The sequence below is a fragment of the Hipposideros armiger genome, unplaced genomic scaffold (genome assembly GCF_001890085.2).
Source record: "Hipposideros armiger isolate ML-2016 unplaced genomic scaffold, ASM189008v1 scaffold_149, whole genome shotgun sequence".
Taxonomy (NCBI): Eukaryota; Metazoa; Chordata; class Mammalia; order Chiroptera; family Hipposideridae; genus Hipposideros; species Hipposideros armiger.
In genome coordinates, this window is record NW_017731499.1 from 1,174,569 (window position 1) to 1,185,759 (window position 11,191).

General features: G+C 49.1%; 1 protein-coding gene across 1 annotated transcript in view; it reads right to left on the reverse strand.

Moving 5' to 3' along the window:
- The window catches only part of TEKT5 (tektin 5), a 33,179-nt gene that overhangs the window by 15,429 nt on the left and 6,559 nt on the right, over nt 1–11,191 (reverse strand). The window contains exons 4-5 of the mRNA XM_019650878.1: nt 8,775–8,918; nt 5,342–5,564 (exon numbers count right to left, since the gene is read on the reverse strand). Coding sequence (XP_019506423.1) covers nt 5,342–5,564; nt 8,775–8,918 — 367 coding nt within the window. The remainder of the gene's footprint in view (nt 1–5,341; nt 5,565–8,774; nt 8,919–11,191) is intronic.

Genomic DNA, 11,191 nt, shown 5'->3' on the forward strand with positions numbered 1-11,191 from the left:
TGGATAAATAAATGGTATATGGACACCATAGCTACCAGGTACAGACATATACAATATCTAGACCAGGGGTTGGCAAACTTTTGAGACGGAAGAGCCAATCCTGTCCCTCAGAACAATTTAAAAATTATTCGAGAGCCATAAAACAAATGAAATCACCATTATGTGAATACTATCCTTTAAAAGTTTTATAAATGAAACTATCATAGTTTTATTTTCATTTTCAATTTTACTTCAGAGCCACATGTATGTACCCAAAGAGCCGCATGTGGCTCGTGAGCCGCAGTTTGCCGACCCCTGATCTAGACCATACATACTGCTGAGCCATAAGGGATAAACGAGGAATCTCAGTTACGCTGAAAGACGCCAGATGAAAAAAAGAGTTGTCTCCCTTTACAGGAAATTCTAGAAAATGCAAACGAGTCTATAGTGACAGAAAACAGATCAGCGATTGGGTTGGGAATGAGGAAGGGAGGAACAGGCGGGAGGGGTGACAAAGGGGCGCGAGGAAACCTCTCATATGTTCATGACCTTTGATTGAGGTGGTGGCCTCATGACATATACAGTATGTTCCGACGTCTCAAACTGTACACTTGAAATACGTGCAGCCGTTATGTCTCAAGTATAAATAAAACTGTCAAAAGAAAACCGTGAGGGGCCAAATCATATGTGAGTTAAGCTCACCTCGTGGACTACCAGTGTTTATCCTCTGATTGAAAACACTCAACGTTCACTTGGAATTCAGCGAGCACCATGCATTTCATGAGGCACCATGGCTGCAAAGGTGAGGGGCGCTGAGGAAACCTCATGACAGCAGGGGTGCAGACCCCTGGCCACGGTGAAGATGGTGACCCACAGAGACCAGCAGGCATGACCCAGGCAGAGCCGGCCGCCTGCCCTCTCCAGCTAAACTCTCAAGGTTTTCAGGAGATCTGAAGTAATTGAACTTCTTCTCTTTAAATCTAGTTGGCCTACTCAAGGGTCGAATGCCCTCTTAACTAGCTGCCAGCTAATGGGTTGGCAATGTCAAAAGTGAACAGAGATCACAGCTACAATCCAGGCAAGAGGCGGGGTGCGGAGGGGGACAGAGGCGGGAGTGAGAGGTGACGGCCTTCTGAGAGTAGAAAAGGCCGGATTTGCTGATGGAGTGAGTGGATGTGGGGTGGGGCAGAAAGAGGGGCATCCAAGGGGACTCCAAGGTTTGGGGCTGAGCAGCTGAAGCCAGAGCCCTCGGAAGCATCTGGAAGCATCTGGAAATCAGGGCCACCAACTGAGACGGGAGGGCTCCAGGTGGAGCAGGTGAGGGGTGGGAGGGTGAAAGTTGGTTGCCTCTGACTATAAGAAAGACGACAGCATGCGTGGGGTGAGCTGTTGAGGGGAAGCAGAGACATCCAGCTTATCTGCGACTTGGATTACCTGATGGAGGCTGCTGTGCGTCTGGCTTATCCTGAGCCCCCAGTTCCTAAAGCTCTGACTACAGGAACGAGCAAGACGGGAAAATGAGATGTGACTCAAGGACACGCCCTGCTGCGGGGTGGCAGAAGCCCCAGAGGGGCGTCCGCATCTGCACACACCAGGTATGATCTGTGTGAGGGATCTGTGCTAGCCAGATCCCTCGCAGGAGGAATGGCTGGGCTGGGCTCGGAAGCTTGGGAGCAAAATGCAATTAGAGGAAATCTGATTAGAATAGGATGACCCAGGCTTGCCCTCGGAAAGGATTTGGTTCTCCCAGGATTCTGGGTCTGGAAGAGAGGAAGAGGGAGGAGAAGAGAGAGGGAGGGAGAGAGAGGGAAGGAGACAGTTGCTTACCCAGACGTTTGTCAAAGCCAAAGTGCTCTACAGCTTAGTCTCTGGTTACTTCCTACCGGCCAGTCCCAAATGCAGGTTCGTGGGCCCAATCCCAGACTTGCTCAGTCAGAAACTGCATCCCCAGGTGATACCGGCGGTGACTGCACACGTGGGTGAAGTGAGTGAGACACACAGGCCTACATCACTGCTCCCAAGAGTCCGGCCTTCACCCATCATCCTCAACGTTTCTGCCCTATCCCCTCACACCGCTTGTGACATAGTTAACCATCTTTTCTTCAAATCGGTTCATGAAACAAAACCCTTAAATGCATTCCTTTAAAAAATAAAACTTCATGCCACTATTATCAGTGGAAAATCAGCGTCATTTGCCATAAGTGGAAAGAACCATAAAAATGCATGAAACAAGATGAAAGCAAAACCATGTGATTTCGGCTCTGGCTGGATACTGCTGCCTGCCCCGAGCTCTCAGTCTGAGGTCCATGCTCTCTGTTTAAGAGGGAGACCAACGGGTATAAAAGAGGGAAGGGGGGCATTCTAGCTTTCCTCTTGAGATCAGCCATCCCGTGTGTTGAAAAAGGACTGAAGGAGGAAAAAAAAGCTTTCTCACTGTGTGACTCAGTGATATTAATGCTACGTCCATGTAACACACCTACTGTCATCTCCTCTGCCAGGGTCGAGTTCCCCCAGCTTCAGAATTAGTGCTGTTGTGCTGCAGTGTCCCTGCCCCCATGCCTTCTCCCCATAAGCCCTTGCAGCTTTTCCCCACACTGAAGTGGATAACTGGATGCAGATGTGGACTTATGCTTATCTGGAGACCCCCGCCCCCAGGGCCCCCGCTCTCAGGAGGGGTCTGTTCTCAAAGGCCACAGCCCATTTTGTGATCATCAACTGCCTCAGCCCCGAAAAGTCACCAGCGCCTCTTCTAGCAGCGGTCAGTGAGACCAAGAGATACCCGCAAGTGCAAGACCCAGGACAAGTTACAAGGTTTGGGGTGAGGCTTTGGGGGTGGAACCCCAGGATCATGGTGCATAGCTAAGGCTTTCTATGCAGCCCAAAACCACTGGGAGAGTCAAAATCTTCATGAAATACCATGTAGACCTGGCCTTTCAAAGTGTATTCCTATGACCACCTGGGCAATAATTTAATTGCTTCGTAGCACGGGGGAGGATGGGGACTTAGAATTTTTCAGAAATGCTTCTTGCCACGGGAAATCGGGCCAAGTTCAACAATTAACAGTTAACATTTTAAAGGGAGCATTTCAAATCGTCCAGCTGAAGCAAGCTGTTGAAAGGTGAAACGGTTGTTATATATTTATCTTCATTTATATCAACTCCTTCTTATATTATCTTAGACAAACACCATGCGAGATAGTCACTAAATAGAAGACAAGTCCTTGCTCAGGCAGTGTTGTCAGTAGCATCGTACGGGTTTTGGTGTATTTCAAATGGGTGCTGACTTATTTGCAAAGCAGCTGGTGATTATATAGTGACTATTAATAAAACCCCTCATGGTTCAAAATCTCTCTGATTAGCAGTGATACGGCTGTTAGTAATAATTCAAAACTTCCCCAGAGAAATTTGGAAAGGGAAAGGGTTTGCTCCCTACCCCTGCCCAAAAGACCCATTTTCTTTCCAGTGATAATATTAATACTTGTTACCTCTTGACTGAGACCAGCTCATTAATCCTCACAACAACATTATCAAGTAGGACTTCTTACACCCTGTTTCAGATGAGCCACCAAGAACCACCAAAGGACCCTAGTCATCTCCAGGCCTCAGACTTAATGCCATGAAACTTGACAAGTGAACTACATTTGATCCACCAAATGAAATACCTTATTTAAAGAAAACGCTTGTACAACAGTCAAAAGGTGGAAGCAATTAAGTGCCCATCGATGGGTGAATGACTATACAAAATATGGTCTACATATATTCAATGGACTATTATTATGCAGGCTTATAAAAAGGAAATTCTGACACAGGGTACAACATGGATGAAACTTGAAGACACTGTGCTAAGTGAAAAAAGCCAGTCACCAACGGACAAATACTGTGTGATTCCACTTAAATGAAGTACCTAGAATAGTTGAATTCATAGAGACAGGATGTAGAATGTTGGTTGCCAGGGGTTAGAGGGACGGGGATTACTGTTTAATGGGCAGGAACAAAAGTCCTGGGGATGGATGGTGGTGATGGTTGCACAATAGTGTGAAGGCACTTAACACTGCAGAACTGTACTCTTAATAATGGTTGGTATGGACTGATGGCTGTGTTTCCCCAAATTCACATGCTGCAATCTAATCCCTATTGTGACAGTACTAGGAGATGGGGGGTCCTCTGAGAGGTGATTATGTCATCAGGAGACTGAGGACTGAGATGAACACCCTTATAAAAGAGGCCCCAGAAAGCTCCCACATGCCTTCCGCTAAGTGAGGACACAGCGAGAAGATGACTAGATGACAACTATGAACCAAGACGCGGGTTTTCCCCAGACACGAAATCTGCCAGCGCCTTGATCCCAAACCTCCCAGCCTTCAGAACTGTAAAAAATAAACTTCTGGTGTTTATAAGCCGCCCAGTCTGTGGTACCTTTGTTACAGTAACCCAGTGGACTAAGACAATGACTATATTTTTGCTATAGATGTTTTACTACAATAAAAAAGTGAATTTTCCCTACCAAAAAGAGAAAGGAAGAAAGATGCTTGAAAGTAAAAGCATTCATTCATTCATACATTGTTCTTTAAAAAAAACATCAGTTCAAAAGGCATCATTGTAGATTCCTTTCATTTATGGCACAGAGATTTAAGGAGTGTGTGCTGTGTGCCAGGCGGTACCCTAAGCAGTGGGGTGCAAGGTTGAATCAAGAGTGATGCTCTGGCCCCCAGCAGGCCCTCTAAATTTATGGCACACAGGGAGGACAAAGTCCATGCAGAGGGGACCCCCCAGGGGTGTGAAACAGCATGACATGGGGGGGAAAGGAAGTAGTGAACAGGGCAGATTGGAATAAAGGGGGAGCAGGAGACAATGCCAGAATCAGGTGGTTGTTTTTAAGCCTCAAATTCAAAAGCACCCCGCTCCTCAACAGTGGGCTCTGATGCTGTTAAAGCCTTTGAAGGTCAAAAGGTCACATTTTCAAAGATGCTGATGTGAGCAGAGAAGAGCTGCTCACACTCAGTTCCTGGGGCTCCCATGTCCACACCCACCTTCACTCGTCACGCGCAGCCACATGGCCCTCGGATGGAGTGAAGGGCCCTGGGCGCCATCAACAGCCTTCTGGGTGCTGTGGTGACAGCCAGGCCAAGCTCCAAGCTCCATTTTTCCAGTGAGCAGGGAATTTACCCCTAGATGCTCGAATCCTCCCACGAGGTCATAGCCCCGCCCCCTTTTGGGCTGGACAAGTTCATGGACCATGGGATAGGGGTGGTGGGGGACCATTTCAGCAGCAGGGCTGGGCGGGCAGCTTGGCCAGAAGCTGCTGAGACCACGGGAGGAAAGGGAGGGTGGCAATGGTCATCGGGCGCATCTCGCTCACTGACCTTTGCCAGCTGCGTCTGCAGCTTGTTCCTCACGCCCATCACCTCGGCGATGCGGGCGTTAAAGGCCAGATTGGTGTCGGTGAACTGCTTCCACATCTGGTCTGACAAGGTCTCAAAGAGGCTCTCGGCCTCCTCCCGCAGCAGGATGGAGTTGGCCCGCATGTTCTGGGAGTGCCTGATGTTGTTGTTACTGAACTTGGCCCAGGTCTCGGGCACGGAGATCCTGCAAGAGGCACAAAGGCAAATTTTACACAGACAAGGATCAGGGGTTTGTGGCAGGCCTTAGGGATCTCTCGGCACTCTTGACATTGGGGTGGGGATCATTCTCGGGGATGGGGGGGCTGCCCTGTGCACTGTAGGGTGTTTAGCAGCATCCCTGGTGTCTACCCACTAGACACCAATGCCTCCCTTTTAGTTGTGACAACCCAAAAATGTCTCTGGACATTGCCACATGTCCCTTAGGGGAGGGGGCACAAGGGCCCCCAGTTGAGAACCAGTGCGCTGATCCAACCCCTGCATTTTACAGGTGAGGCCACTGCAGCCGAGAGAGCAGCTGGCTTCCCGAGTCGTAGGAGAGAGAACTTCCCCCGAAAAGCTCTTTTCCATCACATTTCCTCCACCACCATCACCAAAACCACAGAGACGGGGGCAGGACGCTGGCTGCGGGGTCCCCTCAGTTCAGGGATGAACACGTGACCATGCTCCCTGCATGGACGTATTTGCTCGGCGAGCATTCTCTGAACACCTACCACAGGCCAGGCCTTGTTCTGGGCACTTGGGATCGAGCCATCAAGAGGAGCGCCGACGTCCCTGTCCGCACTGCGATCCACGTCCAGTGGAGGGACAGGGACAATAAACAAAGATGTTTACACATGGTGTTACGTGCTATGAACGCATTTAGGAGCAGGATGATGAAAGACGGACCAGTGGAGTGGGGCCATTATGTGTTAGTCAAAGTCGCAGAAGGAAGTAAATGGAATTTATACTCAGACAGTGTTGAGGTGCTCATGGATTGGCAATTGCACGGCGTTGTCACCAACCCAGCTGTGAAGGGCAAGCGGGGAGGGACAGGTAGGAGGATAAACCCCCAACATTTATCTTTTCCTGCCCTCCTGGTCTTCTGCTGATGGCCCTCCTACTGGTTGAACTTAACTGGAAACAGGTATCAAAGAACCAAAAAGGCAGTCTGCAAAGGGCAGCCTCCAGCAGATAGGGACCAGCAGATAGAGACCAGCAGATAGGGACCGGCAGATAGAGACCTCACTGCTGAATGGGGCGCTGTCACTGTCCCCAGCAACAACCTCTTAGCCCTCGCTCTCCTCTGGAGGAGAGAGCTGAGCTCCACCGAGTAAATAACCGGCTTAACCCCGTTCTCTCTGGTAGGAATTGGCCAGAGGCAGCCCGTCTCCTTGTAGGTGGTGGGCCTCAGTAGGGGGATGTGTTTACTAGAGCCTGTGTCCTCTAAAGATGGCAGAGACAGCAGGCGTTGTTGGGGGGCAGGAAGGCACCATGACCAAATACACAGGCCCAGTGTCCAGTGTAGGCTCAGATCATGGCTATGCTTCTCGCTGTGTGAGTTTGGGCCAGTCACTTCACCTCTCTGAGCCTTAGTCTCCTCATTGTAAAATGGGGACAATAATGGTGCCTACCCCCAGGGGTTGCTGAGTGACTAAATGTGAAACCTCTATAATGGTACCTGACAATAGTAAGCACGCTGTAAATGTTAATTATTCATGAGACACTGTATGTAAAGCTCTCAGTGCAGTGCCTGGGACATAGCAAACATCAGGTAAAAGGCACCCACCATTACCACCATGATCACCAGCATCACCATCACCATCACCATCACCATCACCATCATCATCACCATCATCGGTTAATCCATGGCAATGAGAACTGCAGTGAACAGACACTGCAATTCAGAGCCTCAAACGTCCTTTAAGCTGCCCGGACACAGCCCTGCTTTAAGAAAACCCCAAATAAAAGCCCTGAGCTAGCACATCTGGGAAACGATTAGTCACCACAAACAGCAGTGGAGGCGCTGGGTGAGGGACTGTAAACGTCAGGCCCCTCCTGGGTATGGAAGGAGGGGTCTCCGCCAGCTGGCCTGGCCGCCCAGGTTTCAGAGCGGCATCTGTGTGGGAAGGGAACCCTGCAGTCTCCCTGTCCAGGTGGGCAGCTGTGGCTGAGGGCACTGAGTCCCCTGAAGTCCGGCTCACCTTGCCAGCGCCATGGGGGAGTCAGCCTTGTCAGGAAAAGAAAGGTCCCCGGGAGCTGTCATTGCTGAAAACCCCAAAGGACCCTCTCAATACTTCCATACACACCAAGATCCAGAAAGCGACGCAGGGCGTGGGCCAGCAGACTGCCAAGGAACTCCTTTCGTTCCTCCCTTCTCCCTCTCATTCATTCTTTCATTCAACAAATATTTGTTGCACACCTACTATGTGCTGAGCACAATTCTATGAGCTAGAGATTTTTTTTACAGGGGGCCAAGACAGACACCACCCTCTCTGCCTGCACCCAGAGCGTCCCTGTCTGTCTGTCTGTCTCTCCTTCAAACTACCGATTGAGAAAGCATGCTCCTTCTTCACGAAAGTTCTGTGATACTGTGACATGCACACGACATTGCCAGGCATACAGACACCGCATAGCTGTTGTGACAAGAGAAATGAGGTCATACAGCAAGCGCTCAATAAATGTTAGCGGTTGCCATTCCCCTACATGAGGCTCTGTGCTCTCAGCACTTCACATGGCCACTTTTTTGATACTCACAGCAACTCTGGGAGGTGGGCACCGTTATTATTTCAGTGGTACAGATGAAAACATGGGGGCCCAGTGGGGTTAAGTAATTTTTCCCAAGAGTTAGTATAGAGGCTGGATTTGAGGCCAGGCAGCCTGGCTCCAGAACCCGCTCTCAGACCACTACCGGCACGGTGGACACAGATTGGCTTTCCCAGCTGAGCCTGAATTCCTCCTCTTCCCTGTGGTTACGACCATCTTGTTGTGTAATCTGTTTGGTGGAATTGCCAGTCGAGGTGCCCCAGCACGTCCTGGCCCAGGTGAGCCTCACTAAGCTAATCGCTTGCTCTGTCTTGCTGGAATTTGTATCTTGGGCAAAGTGGGGCAGGAGTGGTGCTCTGACAACATAGCTGATTAGCTCCTACTCCTTAACTCAATCAGGCTGCCAGAACCTTTCCCTCCAACCGTCCCCCCCCCGAGTCTGTGGCTCCCTGCAGCCTTCCCGTAAATTCTTTCTTAGGTTTTTTAGCCAGAATTGTATGCTGCGGCTTGCAACCGAGGATCCCCAATCAACCACACAGCCTCTCACTTGACTGGTATACGATGCCCTTTTAAGGTTGCTTGACAGGAGCAGACTCAGAAACCCCCCTCCCATCGGGCATGGCCAGATGGGGACTTAGAGCCCAGGACTTACGAGCTATCGACCTTCTCCACGCCATGGAAGAAGGTCAGGCAGTCTGACGTGTTCTTCAGGTTAAGGCACTTCTCGTCGATAAACTGGGCCGAGTGTTTGTCCTCGAGGTCCTTCTCCAGAACATGCTGAGCATCTCGGTTATCCCTGGGGAGTGGGGGAGGGGAGCATCAAGGATTTCTCCCTGGGTTGTGCATTTACCCAGAGTGCCTCACCCAAGGCCCCATGGGAGGTCGGTGCAGAGCCACTGCTGAAAGGCAAGTCTCTGGACTCCCAGGAGGGTGCTCTGTCTACCCCAGCAGCTTCTCAGCCCTCTTCCCACCTTGATGCCCCCACCACATACCCAGGGCCTCCCCCCACTCTCCCACCCTCTCCCTAATCCAAGCAGACCTATTGTCATCTAGAACAGAGGTGGGCAAACATTTATTGTAAAGGGTCAAATACTAATTATTTTGGCTTTGTGGGTCATATGGTCTCTGTAGCAACTACTTAACTATGAAGGGAAGCACTCATAGATAATGTGTCAATACAGTAAAACCTTGGATTGCGAGTAATGTGGTTTGTGAGTGTTCCCACAAGACGAGCAAACATTTCTAATATGTTTTAACGTGGTAAACGAACAATGTCTTCTAATATGAGTAGTTTATTTCCAGAACGAATTATGCTCGCAAACCAAGGTATTACTACTATACATGGGTATGGAATGTATTCCAATAAAACTTTATTTACAAAAACAGGTAGTGCGCCAGATTTGGTCCTCCAGCTGTAGTTTGCTGACTGGATGATTTACAAGATATGAATTCATACTTTGGACAAAGCCTAGTATTGATTTAAACCAGTTTATAAATCATTGTGTTTCACCCTGTGCCCAGCACAGAGGAAAAAGACACGAATAAGATCCAGACACTTATTTTCAGATTGCTCACAGATTTGTGTAAATAAATTCAGTAAAACTACATATGGTACAGAATCATAAGGGCAACTGTGCAAATTTGTAAAGGATATAAAGTAAGTAACATATGAGAAAAAGCCATAACTCAGGGTAAGGGGATGGCCAGGAAAAGCTTCCTGACGAGGTGTCTGAGCTGGGTTTTCATAATAATAGGAGTAGACATTACGGACAAAGTTGGTTTGGGGGGCTGGAGGGGTGAGAGTTCCAACCTGAGGACACCACATGTGCAAAAGCAGAGGAGCTAGAGATCTTCAGGTGTTTAGGGACCTATAAGCAGCTCATTACAGTTGGTAGAATCAGGGACTGGGCAGTCAGAGATTGGGTGGAGTCAAGGGCTGGGCGGAGTCAGGGACTGGGCAGTCAGAGATTGGGTGAAGTCAAGGGCTGGGCTGAGTCAGAGGCTAGAGTGAGTCAGGGATTGGGTGGAGTCAGGGACTGAGTGGCGGTGAGGAGAGGACAACAGGGCGGGTCCAGGACTTGAACCCGAAAGGCAAGTATCTTGACTAAGAAGCTTAGACTTAAAGGCCACTATTTGCCAAACTCTAGACATTGGAGAACCACTTTCATGATTCCTGTCATATTTCCAAAATACCTACACTATTATTTACTTGCTACCTTTTTTATTAAATCACTTTTAAAATATAAATACATTTTAAAAGGAAAATCTCCATCCCTGTCTTTAAAGGAAAACCAGTAATTCTTCCCATTAATAGAAAGCCACCACAAACATAAATACTAAGTAAGCACTAACAGAATCCTAGCTAGAATCTGTTGTCTCTAGAAGGTTCCAATCCCAAAGCTTTTTGTGTTTCCCACTTGACTGAAAAAAGATTAGTCAGTGTGAAAAACACATAAGCATTGAGTGGGACTTTCACCTTCAAGTGCTTAGAAAAATTGAAAGAGAACAGAGAAGGGAATAACTCTAAGCGAGTTGATGTCCAGACACCAACTAAAGTGATTGATACCCCTCACACTGGTCTCTCTCTTTCCCCTTCTGCACCCTCTCATTCTCTCTTTTTTTCTCTCCCTTTCTCTTTCTTTCTCTTGTCTTTATCTCTTTCTGCCTCATCTTCCTTGGTTTGTCTCTGTCTTAGGGCACGCCTCCTCCCCACCATCTCCCCCTCCTCCATCTGTCTCTATCTTTTCGCCACTTTCTTTTTCTGCTACGGATACTGGGAGCTGGTGAGGGGTTTCAAGCAGGCCAAGAGCAAGGATATTAAATCCTGATGGTGGACGCCCACCTATCGGGATACTCAGGGGGGTCGTGTTGGGGCAGGAGGAACCATCCTGGGGCCCTTGGGGCCTTCCGAATTGGCAGAGCCATGAAGACATGGGGCTCCGTCTTGCCTAATGAACGGGAATGTGAAGAAGGACCAGAATGCAGAAAAGAGGCAGGCCAGAGCATTAGAGCAGGGTCTGGGAGCTCAGGATCCCTGGTCAGCTGGTCCAGCCTCCTGGCCCTTGCTAA